The 14,824-nt window shown below is 37.9% G+C and overlaps 2 protein-coding genes across 4 annotated transcripts in view; both read left to right on the forward strand.

Moving 5' to 3' along the window:
• The window catches only part of LINGO2 (leucine rich repeat and Ig domain containing 2), a 1,121,960-nt gene that overhangs the window by 319,756 nt on the left and 787,380 nt on the right, over positions 1-14,824 (forward strand). The window lies entirely within an intron of this gene.
• On the forward strand, positions 1,409-1,702 carry LOC121494201 (60S ribosomal protein L37a-like). The gene has a single exon (XM_041760403.1). It carries the CDS (start codon positions 1,409-1,411, stop codon positions 1,685-1,687), a length of 279 nt encoding a protein of 92 aa, XP_041616337.1. The 3' UTR covers positions 1,688-1,702.

Raw genomic sequence — 14,824 nt, forward strand, 5'->3', positions numbered from 1 at the left:
TTAGTTATTTTCTTCCAACCTTTGTAAAACCATGGAAAAATATCTCAAGCTATGAATATTCAGTATCTCCCAAACATTTCATAAACTTACACTATTCAGTATCTCCCAAATATTTCATAAACTTAAACATTTACACTTGTTGCATTGACTATGGCAAAGACTGTGAAACCTTTGCTTTGAAAGCAGAAAATTATAGAAATATACCTTGGCATCTCAATTTTCTTTTCTATCTCTCAGATTTAGATTTCTATACATATTTTTAATTGCTACAGATGATTGGTAAGAATGACAAGCCTACTTTTGAATTGGTAGCAAACTAAATTAGAGCCTTTGGTCAATGTGAAGGATTCTGAAGACTGTCCAAGGGAACTTGAGATTATGCAGTAGATCATGGAGTGCTATGTAAAGGACAACTTCTAAAAGGGACTGAGAAGGAAGGTTTTGGAATCGAAAATGCTTGATTCTAGGATTAAGAACTCATAGACAAAGAAGGATGATGTATGGTAGAAAATAAGGGGCTAACTATACTAAAGGACATGTCTGCATTAGCGTGTACGATTGGTTAGAACATGCCTACTGTCACAGTCCAGGGTGGAACTGTACTGAAGCATCCCATCTCTGTTTTGGGGGAAGAGGTTAGGGTTTCCAACAGCTTTAGCTATAAATATAAAAAATACTAAGTTGTCTATGTTTGTGGTTCTGAAGAAGTTGTTCACACTGAAAGACCAGCCAGCCCATCCCAAGCTAGTTTCTTCTCTTTGTCATCAAAAGATGGGCCCCTTCAGTGAGACAGTAGTGTAGGAGAGAGACTAGACAACCCTGTAAGCAGATAATTAGAATAAAATGTAATATGTCCTCTAATCAAGATATGAATCAATGCTAATGAAAAGGAATTCCTCTGTCAGTATGATACCATGAAAGCTTGATGCAGGCAGTGCCATTTGCTGGATTACTCTGGGTGGATAGGGGAGGAAAAATGTGTAGGAATATTGAAAGAACATGGCTGAATCAGTATTCTCACATGGAAGCTTTGTGTGGTATGTGTGTGTGAGTGTGTGTGTCTTTTTCAGAATTATGTGGGATGTGAATAAAATTATAATTATTATTTATTTATTTTTGTGTGGGGCAATGTGATCCAGTGGCTTATTTTCTGGAAAATCCCTGTGAGGAAGGTGAGATGTTCATATCATCCCAAGATACCCTATTAAGGAAGATCAGAGTTCTGTAATTTGGTAGGGTAGAGAAGACAAAATATAGGCCTAATAAAGTACTCTACTTATTATCTCTGGAATTTTATTGAACTAAGTTGAACCATTGGTCAGAGTTCCATACAACATTCATTTTGTCTTTAAGTTTCAATAAGAATTATAATTTAAGCTCTCTGGGCTTGGACCTGGTTGGTGGTGACATGGCCAAACGCACTAAGAAGGTTGGAATCGTGGGTAAATATGGGACCTGTTATGGGGCTTCCCTCAGGAAGATGGTGAAGAAGATTGAGATTAGCCAGCACGCCAAGTACACCTGCTCCTTCTGTGGCAAAACCAAGATGAAAAGGCAAGCAGTGGGCATCTGGCACTGTGGCTCCTGCATGAAGACTATAGCTGGTGGTGCCTGGACCTACAACACCACTTCTGCTGTCACAGTAAAGTCGGCCATCAGAAGACTGAAGAAGTTGAAAGACCAGTAGAAGCTCCACCATTTGAAACATTGCTAGCCTATAATAAATGGGTTAATTTATATAATAATAAAAAAGAATTATAATTTAAACAAGTAGTATTATTTTTTTTAATAGGAAAGGCTGCATAGGTAAAGAAAATGTCATCAGCAATGATGAATACAGTGTGGAAAACAATACATTTGTTTTCATTTTATCAGATAAGTATAAAAGGAAATGCTAATAAGAATGAGTTCCCTTCTAACATCTTGACAACTCCAGCTGCTTTTCTTTATTGATATTAATTTACCACTGAATTGAAAATAATTTCCTAAAAATCAAATCTAAATTAACTAAAAGATTTTCACTTAGCATGAGTGAGTCAAAGAATTGGGAAATTAAATGAGAATTTTAATAAAGCATATACATGGAATAAGAAGGAAAATGTCATGAGACCTCTCTTTATATGCTTCTTTGAAGTCTAGTGCCCCAGGATTTGTTGAAACATTTTTTACCAATTCATGTAAAAGAGAAGAGTGAAATAATAAATGTAAAATCAAAGTTTATATTAGAGCTGAAGTTACACTATTTGGTTATATAGTAGAAGAAGCACCTGAACAGTCTAGATTCTTAACACATTTTCCTGCTTCTAATCTTTATGTCTGTCTACCCTGTATTTCACTGAGTGGCCAGGGTTCTCTTCATAAAACAGACCTGGTCATTTCATTTCTTGTATTCAAAGCCTTCTATGACTCCCATTTTTTTATGGGAGTAATATTATCTATTTATCTACCTATCTGTCTATCTATCTATCTATCTATCTATCTATCTATCTATCTATCTGCATCTCACATTTTATTCATACTTTTTTTTCTATGGGCATTTGGGTTGCTTCCATATCTTGGCTATTTACTCTTAAATATAGAGAGCTGGTAGTTGCCAGAGGGAAAGTGTATGGGAGCGTGTGAGTGGGTGAAATAGATAAAGAGGATCAAAACTACACTCATCTAGGGTCGCCTGGGTGGCTCAGCAGTTGAGTGTCCGCCTTAGGCCCCGGGTGTGATCCTGGAGACCCAGGATCAAGTTCCAGGTCCGGCTCCCTGCAGGGAGCCTGCTTCTCTCTCTCTGTCTATGTCTCTGCCTCTCTCTCTCTCTCTCTGTGTGTCTCTCATGAATAAATAAATAAAATGTTTAAAAAAATACACTCATCTATATGAGCATTGAGAAATGTATAGAGTTGTCAAATCATTATATTGTATAGCTGAAGCTAATATAATACTGTATATTAATTATACTTGAATAAAAATAAGTAAATAAAAAGATTACAAGAAAACCAAAGCAAACTTCTTAACCAGTGATTGTAAGTCGTCCACAATCTGCCACCAATCATTTTTCATAGCTGTATCCTATATTATTCTCCCCTACCTTGGCCCAGCCTACTCATCTAGCATCTAGACTATCCTTATTTCTAGAATGAGCTTTCATGACTCTCCATCCAGTCTTCCATCAGCCTGGGAGACAAGCATTTCCTTCGATGTTCATTTTGTTGAAATGTTACTCATCCCTCAAGGCCTTGTAAAATGTCCCCCTCTCTCAATCTGTTCCAGACCAAATTTGTCATTCTTTCATCTGTGGATTTGGAGTACTGTTTTATTGTTGTTGTTGTTGTTGTTTTCTATTATAGCAATGTAGACTTTTATCCTAGATTTTATTGAAAAGTTCTGATTTCCAGTGATCTATTGTCAGACAGTGTTTCAATAGATTTGGTTTTGAATGTATGTTCTTGATGATTATGGTATTTATGTTATGCCTGATACATTTAAAAAATATATACACAACTGCTTTTCCACCCTCTTAATTTTATCTTTCTGGAAAAAGGTAACATACAAATAAATCATTATTGATAAATCAAATACTCTGCCTTTCCCTTTCTATCCCCCAAATGTAATCTGATTAGTGACTCAGGCCTTTCATATTCTGTCTCTTGGTCTGTCTATGTCTCTGTCTTGTTTTGGGTTTCTCTGTTTTTCTCCTCTCTTAATGTCCTTGATAGTTTCTAGTCCCATTCATATGCAAAGTAGGAACTCAATAAGTACGTGTTGAATTGAAATGAATTGATCAAATAGGAGAAAAAGCCAAGCTGCTTAACTACACCAGTGATAATGTCCCTGAGGTTCCTTCTGTGAAGAAAGCTGGATGATTACAGAAAGGGTCGGGGAGAAGTCCTGGCCTGTGTAATGCAAGTGCACAAGTGCTGAGAACAGTATCTGGCACATGGCAAAAGTTCTGTGTTATTATTTGAAGGCAATTATCAGGCTGTCTTCCTCTGTAGGTTAAGCATTCTCATTTGACATGATTTCCAGACCCCTTGCTCTGCTCTATGTCTTCCTCTAGCTTATTTCTGACTCACTGATGTTCTTCTAAGAATAGGATAACCTCATTCGGTCACAGATTCTTGGTATATGTGTCTAATCAATCCACAGTGTGTGAGAATTTAATGGGGGGAAGAAAAGATCATCCCTTCCCCTCCCATCCAAAGCTAATCTCCAACTAAAATTTATCTCTTCCTTCAATTACAAATGTAGTCAACAAAGGGCAATAGGATTGCAATACTTGTGATTTTATAACTAAGAGAAATCACAGATAATTTTATATCTCATTATAGTTATTACAGATATTTGAAATTTTTATAAGCTCATCTCTATTTCAAAATTAATTTTTGGTATTTTATCTGCAGGTAGATTATATATGAATATATCAATGTTTTTATCATTTTGATAATGAATTTTAATATAATTTCCTTTAATCCTCTAGATTTTATTTTATGCATTTAAAACCATTAATCTGAGAAGAATTACACTTAGCCAGACTGCTAAACAGCATGAAAAGGGTAAGAAACATGGTCTAGTAAAATTTAGAGCACATGAATAAGAATATAACATTTACTTCCAGTAATGCAGGCCTAGACTACATTTCCTTTATGATTTGAATCATACATATAAATGATATATATTTATTATATATATAAATATATATAAGGTATATATATTTATTATATATATATATATATATATATATATATATATATATATATATATAGCTTTATATGGTTGAGGAGTTTGCAACAATGCAACATCCAAATCACCCAACCCTACCTACTCCCCAAAGGTATTGGCTATACAAACTCCAAAATATATCTAGATCCAGGTCTAGAGAGATACAGTTATCGGGGGGATAGAAAAATTCTCCCTTTTCCCTTCTAGTTTTTTTGACTCGTCTAATAATTAAATTGACATAGACAGATTACAGGAGAAAAACAAATTTAATTTCATAGGTATGAGAGCCTAGTAAAAAATGTGAGACTCAAGGCAGTCAGGGAATTGAGGCTAATGTGCCATCCTAGAATAAGGTATGGTATAGGGCCCTCTTCAAAGGGGGAGGAGGGCAATTTACAGGAAGGTTGGAGCAGATGTTTGGTAATCAGGTGTTTGCCCTGCCATGCAGGTACATCTTTTAGATTAAAAATAATAATAATAATATCTCTGGTAAAAGCTTCCGTTCTAGGCCAGACCACCTATCTAAATTCTTTTAGCTAGTTAAGGAAGAAGTAAAAGTTCTTTCTGAGTCTGCTGGGCCTTGGTTGGTTCCAGCTCAAAATAATCCACATGCCAAAGTGGCACTTTTTTGGGTAGCATATATATTTTAGTATACTGTCACATACAATCCACATTTTCTTACATGTACTGCTCTGACTCTGCACTGACTTTAAATAGCCAAGTCATATTCTTAACTTAAGCTAGTTTTGTGGTCAAGAAACTTTCCAAGGGAGCATAGCCGGCAGCGTGCTCTGGCCCCCGTCCCCCTCCCCTCCCTCTCCCTCCCTCCCTGCCCCCCCCAAAAAAAAAGAAAAAAAGAAAAAAGAAACTTTCCAAAGGTTTTCATTTCTATTATCATTCAGTCCTGTTTTCTTCCATCATAAATTAAGTTAGTGTTGCAGTCTAAACATCATTTTGGTATAGAATTATTTTATTATTATTTTTTGTATTTTTAATTTTAAAAAAGATTTATTTGTTTATTTATTTATTTGAGAGAGAGAGAGAGAGAGAGCACAAGCTGGGGAGCAGCAGAAGGAGAGGGAGAAGTAGACTCCCTGCTGAGCAAGGAGCCAGACTCCGGGGTTCTGTCTCAGGACTCTGAGATCATGACTTGAGCTGAAGGCAGCCACTTAACCAAATGAGCCACCCAGACGCCCCAGAGTTGTTTTTTCTTTAATTTATCGCTACAAATTTTAATCTTGTGAGTTTTGTTAGATTGCTATAACCTAATCAAATCTTTTAGAATTCTAAATATGCTTTCCAACATATTAGTGGTCACTCTTTGTGTAATTGTCAAAAGTCCTTAAATCATTCAACAATCATGTATTGAGTGACTGTCATTTGTCATGTATGATTCTAAATACTTTACATGTATTTATTCACTTAGTCCTTCAAGCATCTCTCTGAAATGGATCCTATTACAATCTCCATTTAAAAATTAGTAACAGAGGCACAGATAGGTTAAGGAACTTGCCCAAGGTTTTTGGCGTATAAGCCCCTCTCTGTGAATGTAAATGAACATATGTCAGGCCAAAGAGTAGATGAAATTATTGGGTGCAACTAGAAACTGTGAACAGGAGGTCAAGGAAGCTGACTTAAAGTCAGTATATGGAGGAGTAATTCGATAGACTGTATCAAAAATGAATGAGCTCATTATCCCTAGTTGCAGTTAACAAGCCCCCAGATACCTGCCTATCATGAATGTTTTGAAGAGATTTCTGTGAGGTACCTGAATGGTGTGGTCGGTTAGTGTCTGACTCTTGATTTCAGCTCAGATCCTGACCCAGGGTTCTGGAATCCAGCCTTGTGTCCGGCTCCACACTAAACATGGAGTCTGCTTGAGATTCTCTCTCTCCTTCTCCCTCTGCCTCTCCTGCTTGTGCTCTCTCTCTCAAATAAATGAATGAAATCTTAAAAAAAAAAGGGGGGGGGTGTATTTCTGCTTTAGCACAAAGATGGATAGATAACCCTTAGGTCTTTTTCTACTCTATAGTTCTGTAAAATTGAGTCAGATAAATTCCTTGACTTCTTTTTCATAGCATTATTTCCATATGCAGTGCTCCTAATTCTTACTATTTTAATAAATTGTTTTTAAAGTGTTAAATTTCTGTCACTAGAATGGACTATTTAAAGAAACAATAGTTTTGGTCCATTTTAACCATGAACAGAAATTGGGACATGGTTTTAAATGTATTTACTTGCACAAGTAATCATGGCACCCACATGACTTTGAAACTGAGTTTCAAAAGTGAGTCAATGGAGAAAAATTCTGTCAGGGCCATCATATTTGCTTGTCCCTCCTGCTAGACTCCCATGATTGTCCTCTTACCATATTCCACCTCCAAATATTGCAAATGTGTAGATCATACCTTAGACATGTATTTAGGACCTTGCCCTAGGACTTTCTCTGGGCCACCTTAATCCTAATGAGAAGAAAATAAGAGGAACCATCAATCAAAGGAACGTTTTGTTGCTTACTTTCAGACTGACATGCTGGCACTCATTTGACCTGCCACATTTTTCTGTCCCTGGACATGTTTATTACCAGTATTGAATTGGTCTTCTGGCCAATTTTATTATCACTGAAAAGCCAACAATAATCCAAACCAGATTTTCTTTGTGCTGGAACATAATCAACAATACCAAGGCTTTTGGCAGGTCTGTAATGCCTTCTGCAGTATTCCTCCCCTGAATTCTACAGATTCCCACGTTCAGCTTCCAGGAAAGGGTCAGGAAAAGTCTGGCTTACTGGAGCAGAGAGCTGTTGACTATGGAAAAGGACACATCTCATAGCTTTTCAGTCCTGACCAGATCTTTCTTCTCTATAGAGCAAGAGGTATAGTCTCTTCTCATTTTCAAATGCCTTTTGGTTGTTATACAAAAATCTCACTGTAATAGCTAAAATGATGGTTATGTTGATGGCACTGGAGACAATGAAAAGAAATCACTCATAAGTGACCATCAGGCAAAACTAGTACATACTGGTGTGGCCATGCAAGTTATTCACACCCAGAGGTTGTTCTGATTGGTTGGTGTGTTATTTTGATAGTTCAGCACCCTACTTGCCTTTAATCTTTTAGATATCACTACTATCCACCTAAAGTTACTTTCTGTTAAGGTAACTGGATCCCCATTCAGCCCTGTAGCTTTATGCTTTAGCATTATGCAAATATTGAGACTCTTGGGCTGGAAAAATCATAGGGAATGGCATTAACATATGACCTACCCATGCCATGACAATCCATTAATGCCATGTTTCATTTTACTCAAAGATAGAACCATTTACAGTAATTTTATTGGCTCTAAAATAATTTCACCATGTTCCTCCCATACTTTTTCTTATTGGACTGAACAGTGTCAGAAGAGGCACTGTGACTACAATCTTTCACTTCTATCAGGATTTTTCTCCTGCTTTCCTCCTGAGTACTGCTGTTCTTCTATAATCATCACCATTTCTTAACTATTGATCTAAATATCTTGAGCTAGACATCTAGGTGTCTGTGTCTTTTTTCATGTTCATTACCAGTAGATTGGGAAGCAAACACTCAAGATTGCATGGAATGGATACTTTACCTTGGCAAATATGTCAAAAGATCATCATTAAATCCATCAAGAAATACTTGGTGAAATACTGGACCAGCTATAATTCCAGACCATGGTACAGAAGATGAAAGATAAAAATATTTCAGGATGCCTGGGTGGCTCGGCCTTTGAGTGTCTGCCTTTGGCTCAGAGTGTGATTCCGGGGTTCAGGATAAGTCTCCTATCAGGCTCCTTGCAGGGAGCCTGCTTCTCCCTTTGCCTGTGTTTCTTTCTCTCTCTCTCTCTCCTAAATAAATAAAATATTTTTAGAAAGAATATTCCTCTACTTCCATTGAAGCCATACAAATTTTTTCACCACTTTCTCTTCCCTTTTCCTCAGAGAACTACGTTAGTTTTGTTCTCTCTTAACACTAATGAGCTTATTCTTCCACAACACTTACTTGGATAAAACCATCAGGTTGAACTGATTTCAGGATACTATCTTTTATTAATTTGACTTTTAACATCAACTAAAACTTTCCCACAAGTTGGATGAAACAGTGTCTCTTTAGTTGAAGTTAGAAAAGGACAACATGTCTTTGAAAATGCTTTGGCATTGTGAAATCAAAACAGATTAACTTTGTCTAAGAGATGGAATAGGTGATAAAAATTTTCTATGCATGGGAACATTGACGCTTTTAAAATTGTAGTTTAAAATCATCCAAGTAGTGAAAAAATATTTTTAAACCCAGTATAGCATTATAGAGATACCCTTTTAGATCTGATGCTTGGTTTGTGATTAAAGAAAGAATACATCTGGGTGTTTGTCATGCATGATGAAAATTAATGTGCTTTTTTTTTCTGGCTATGTGTTGGTTAATTCTAGAATCAGTAGAATCCATTTATAACCAAAAATAAGTATTTATAGGGGTGCCTGGGTGGCTCAGTCAGTTAAGCATCTGCCTTCAGCTCAGGTCATGATCTCAGGATCCTGGAATTGAGCCCACTATCTGGCTCCCTGCTTGGTGGGGTGTCTGCTTCCCCCTGGCCCTCTGCCCATTCCCTCACTGCTCATTCTCTCTCTATAAAATAAACAAAATCTTGAAGAAGAAGAAGAAGAAGAAGAAGAAGAAGAAGAAGAAGAAGAAGAAGAAGAAGAAGGAGAAGAAGGAGAAGAAGAAGAATCTATAAGCCAATTATATTGTGAATTTATATTTATTTAAAAGGCCCCTAGTATAGGTAAAATGCAGTTAGAGAAATAAAAAAGCATACCAACCATTTTTGATATCCTTTTGAGAGTGAACTTACAATCCAGTATGAAGAAATCAGGCACCTGCATTTGTCAAAGAAAGCTAGCAATATGATGTGTGGTGGTAATTGCTAAATGCATAATGTTAAAGACTCTATAAGGAGAGGGAAAGAGACAGAGGTTCCTCCAGGTGTTAAGGTGTTAACTCAGAATTGGAGCCATATGAGCTGTATCTTACACCATGGAGAAAATGGCAATAGGGGAGGCTAGAAGGAAGTTAGGACAGGAGTCTGAGGATGACACAGAGAGCATAAGCAAAATAGAGATAGGAAAATGTACTCAATATTTGGGAAATAGCATGCAAACCTATTTTACAGTGCAGGAAGATTGACATGGGATGGTGGCTTTCCAAGTTTTTGAGAATAAATCACTTTTTCTTAAAAGAATGTATATATGAAAAAAAGAATGCATGTATGAAAATCCTTATATTAAAAAAATCCATGAAAATGAGATGATCTGAGTGAAACGGGGAAACATAAAATGGCAACTTCTGGAGAAGCAGATAGAAGTTCTTACTTTCAGTGTGGATTTATTAGAAAACTTCTTGATATTTGTGTCCTCTATCTTTTTGCCTGTTTATCTCTCTGTGTTTTGACTCTGGCTATGCCAGACTCTTACCTGGATTTCAGACTCACACTTCAGATTTATACTCTATTTCTAGATTTTAGCGCCCACTTGGACCCTTGATGCTCTGGGTTTGTCTACCTGATTCTTCACCATTTGTCCTGACTTTGTTTATTCCATCTATAGCTTTACCAGTTGTAGATAACTACTTCATTCAAGAAAACCTATCCATTTTGAGGATGCTGTCATGATACAAGTATTGGGTAGTAAGAAAGGAACTGAGGAGGCTTCGGTGGGAACAGAAAGGAAAGGCCTTTTGCTTTATAATGGGAGACTGAATAACAATTGTGATGGATTAGGTATAGAGAGTGAGAGTTGAAACAAATAAGACAAGTTTGGGCCAAAATGGGGAAAGAATGTGCCATAATAAAAGTATTAATAACTACTAATATGCATATAGCCTTCATGGTCTACAAAGCATATTTCTTTTGTGTTCTTTTATTCACCCTCCTAACAATCCCGTTAAGACTTTATATTCTTATGCTACAGAAGAAAAGAGATCAAGTGCTTTGTTCAAGGTCATACTACAAGTTATTTCAGACTGCCAATTTAACATGAATCTTAGGACTATAGATTTATTCTTCAATTCATAGTAAACACCTGATACTGTACAAAGCAATAAAGGTATCTTGCATTTGTTTTCCTACTGGGTTCTGTGATGAGGGGCACATTTACAATGTTGTAATTAGTCACATTTAACACAGGGTTAGAGAAGGCATGGTATGCATGTCGCGTAGCTTTGTCTGCACTGGTGAAAGACATCATTAATCAGTCATCCCGTCTTTCCCGCTGAGCCTGGATGCTGCCTCACAGTCTCTCTCAATATATTACTCTAGGCAAGCACTACTAATAAATCAGAGTTGTCTGAAAGTTGAAACTCGTTTGCCATTCTGGCACTAGAATCTTGAAATGACGCATATGGTCTGGTACAAAACTCAATAAAATGATATGCTTGGTTTCTAGTCCCCCAGGATAGTCCTTCCTATTCCCACATCTGAGGCCAATTAACTCCTTGAACATCAAATCAGACTTGTTAAATCTGCCCTAATCAAGTACCTGCTAATTGGACTTATATCTTGATTTGTGGACTATGACCCTACTTTTGACTCAAGGTCTAGGAACAAATGACCTATCTTGTTCCTCATTTCCAAAGTTCTGTTTCATAAGCCAGTTCTTCCAAGCTAGGGGATGGTCATAAGTTTTTCCCTCTATACTGAGAGACTAGAGCCCAGTTCCCATTGTCCAGTGCTGTGACTTTATCCCTATATCACTTTTGCATTACTATGAAACAAACTGTTGTTGAAAGCTGACCTCTGTGCTTTCAGAACCCAAATAACTCATCAAGACAGTTTGGAATAAAGAGGAACGATAGCTTTATTGTTTCTCCAGGCAAAGGAGGCTGCAGCAGGCTACGGCCTTCAAAATCTACATGCCTGCCTGGAGGAAGTGGGGTGGTTGTAGGAAAATACAAGATCTAATCCATTTTGATAGAAATTGTGTGTGTGTTATCAGCCTTCTTCCTCTTGTCTTTAGGATGGTACCGTGTTCCTGAAACAAAAGGCTAAGAAAGGAGGAGGAGAGGTTTGCAGCAGAGAGGAAAAAGGTTATTTAGAAATCAAGCTTTGCTGAGGCATTAGTGCAGCCATTTTAGTTTTTGTTCAACTTTATGCTTTTCAGCAATTTCAAAATCATTCCTCAAATTTTACAGGCTTGAGAAAATAACGAGTATTGAACATGTACATAAACCTATAATTTTAGTAGGGCTTTTCCTGAAAACAGACTCCTTTCTGTTCCATGTGGTATAAATAAGCTGCTTTTGTTTTGTTTACCTGATTGCCAGTAAAATACAGAGTTTTAATTTCATAGCTTAAGAAGGAATAGTCATGAACTTGAAGTCACTATGTAACCCTATCAATTCAGTCTAAGTTTGTCCGAGTACAGAGATGAAAGCAGTTGCAAGATATGGCCTAACAATTGCTAGATAGATTTAATAAAATGATTATAGATATTGAAGGGAAACAAAAGATGTCATCCAAAATATGCCACCTTGGCATAACAATTATGGTTAAACAATTAAAAAATAGCAGGGAAAAAGTTCTGAAAACTGAGAAGTTAGCCTTTTTAAAAGACATTTACATTTATAAGGGAAACTCCATTTTAAGGGTGTCTCCCTCTCTGTACAGAAGAGAAGGACTCTAAATCTCTAGTGACTTATCATTGGACAAGATACCACTTAGATCTACATAACAACAATACCCTTGTTGCTTTGCTTGGTAACCTCATATAACTGCCACTGCACCCTCACCCCCCTCTGCCCGCCCCCCCCCCCCGCTCCCATCTTTGTTTTGACTTTAACTAGAGATGGTGTTTAAGGTGGTGGCTTGAGTCTTTTCAGGAATGTGGTTTGGTTTTCCTAGGTATCTCCCATGTATATGGGTGGTATACATGTTAGTAAACTTATGTTTTTCTCCTATTCTTTTTATTACAGGGGAATCTCAGCCAAGAACCTATGAGGGTGGAGAAAAATTATTCCCCCTCCCCCAATGCCTCTTGCACATTGAAGATCCACTTTTAAGATCGTTCATTCATATGGCAGTTAATTAATCCAGGGACAATGAGCTGAGGTCTTTAGTTTCTCTCTCCATGAGACTCTGCCAAGTTGTTTAGGCTTACTCACAGCATGGTGGGTGGGCTCCAAAAGCAAGCATGGCTTGAGCACATGACATTTTTTAATCTAATTTCAGAACCCTTTAGCCGTACTCTGTTGGTCAAAGCAGTTATAAAGGCCCACCCAGATTTAGGAGAGGGAACATAGACACCACTTCTTAATGGGGGAGTAACAGTTTTAGAAGAACTAGATATTTGAAGATATTGTTAAGATAATCTCTGAAAAAATGCAATCTGTCACAGTCTTCCTGCAAGACTCTTTTGCTTTTGCCCATTTAGTATCTGGCAGATTATGTTGCCCACTTTCTAAAATACCGATCTGCTGGCTGCTGGCTTTCCTCATGACCGTATGCCTGGATCGCCATTCAGTGGCCCACTGTTGTTTATCTTGATGGTATCATAGTATATCCTTCTATTTATAATTCCTTTTACTGCCAACATTTGGCACATCCCGGAAGGTCTTTCTGGACCTGAACTTCTACTATCTTATCACCCAGAAAGCCTGGAAAAATAAGATACTTGAGAGAAAAACCATGCTTTTTGGAGCCAAGATGACCTAGTTTCAGGTCCTACCTTATTAACTGACTTCTGGGAAGCTTACGTCTTTTAGCCTCAATTTCATCTGTAGCATTTTTTCCCTCTCTTATTTCTTATATTTCTGGTTACTTCAAGTTATTACAGTTCCATTACATCTAAAACTCCCCCTGTGTGGAATGTAACCTCTCTTTCTTCTCATGGTGCAGGTTTTTATCTCGAGTAACTTGGAGTGGTGAGAAGATCTGGTTTGTCCTTTCACTCTGCTTTCTACTCATCACCATGGAGCAGGGTGTTGAATTCAGTTGAATAAAGTTTGGCTGTGAGATCCTTCTCCCTCCTCCTTTTCTGAGTCTGGCTTCAGTGGGATCAGAGGGCATAAGGGCCATGGGACATAAGGAGAAGAAGTGTCTGGTCATCTGTGAATCATTCAGAAGCATCTCAGCCCCCATTCTGGCTAGGCTGGTTTTGTCTGCTGCTTGTGGGCTCTATTGAGGCTAGGCTTGATTATGGAAGTGACAGTATCCAACTTCACCCTAGCTTCTTGTCTGTGAGGACTCCTTGAGAAAGGGCAGCATTACCTCCAGCCCTCCAACAGTTGATACCCCCACCCCCAATAACTGTTACCTTGACTGGCCATTGGTCATCTGGATAGTCCCAAACTATTTCCCCTACCCTCTGTGCTTCTTCATGTAGCACTAGAAGAACCACTGAGGGGATCATGGAACAGAAGTGGAAATGTTAACCTTTCCTTTGTTTCCCAAACACTTTATCCTATGCACTCTTTTAACCCCTTGTCTTACCCACATCTCTATTTACTCTCTGAATGGGCTGCCAAAGCAAGTATAGCTATTTCAATAATACCCAGTTGAGAAGCCAGCACTAGGCCTGTTGTTCCCAAGCTTCAGGACATACACACTACATTTTCCCAAGCACTGTTTCACAATGTTCTGCTTTGATGGTGCCATTGAGGTGGGCCTGTAGCAACCACAGCTGGAAGCATCAAGCCCCAAGTTTGAGGTTTTCAACTGCTTCTTTTTGCAAACTACCCTGATCTATATGAGTGAGTCCCTAAGAACTTTCTCTATCACTTGCCTTTGTTGGGGTGGCATCCCACCAGGAGGGCTGTGGGCATCCCCTCAGGAGGGACGTTATTACCATTTCCACTGCTTTTTGTTTTTATAACCTTTCAGCTCAGCTTCCGAGTGGTACTTTATTCCCCGTTCCTCATGTGTAGAAAATCTCAGAAAACAAAGAAGCACAGCTTCGGCAGACTTTCATAAGAGCAACAGCATTTTGTCTGAGTCTAACAAGAATTGAATATAATGGTAAGCCTCTCCAAAGTGTGCCCCTAGTCAGTGCACCCCATGTGATGCTTACTCTGAATACTGAGGCTGTCTATCTCTATGTAACCAACAT

Source organism: Vulpes lagopus, chromosome 7, assembly GCF_018345385.1.
Source record: "Vulpes lagopus strain Blue_001 chromosome 7, ASM1834538v1, whole genome shotgun sequence".
NCBI classification, from domain to species: Eukaryota; Metazoa; Chordata; class Mammalia; order Carnivora; family Canidae; genus Vulpes; species Vulpes lagopus.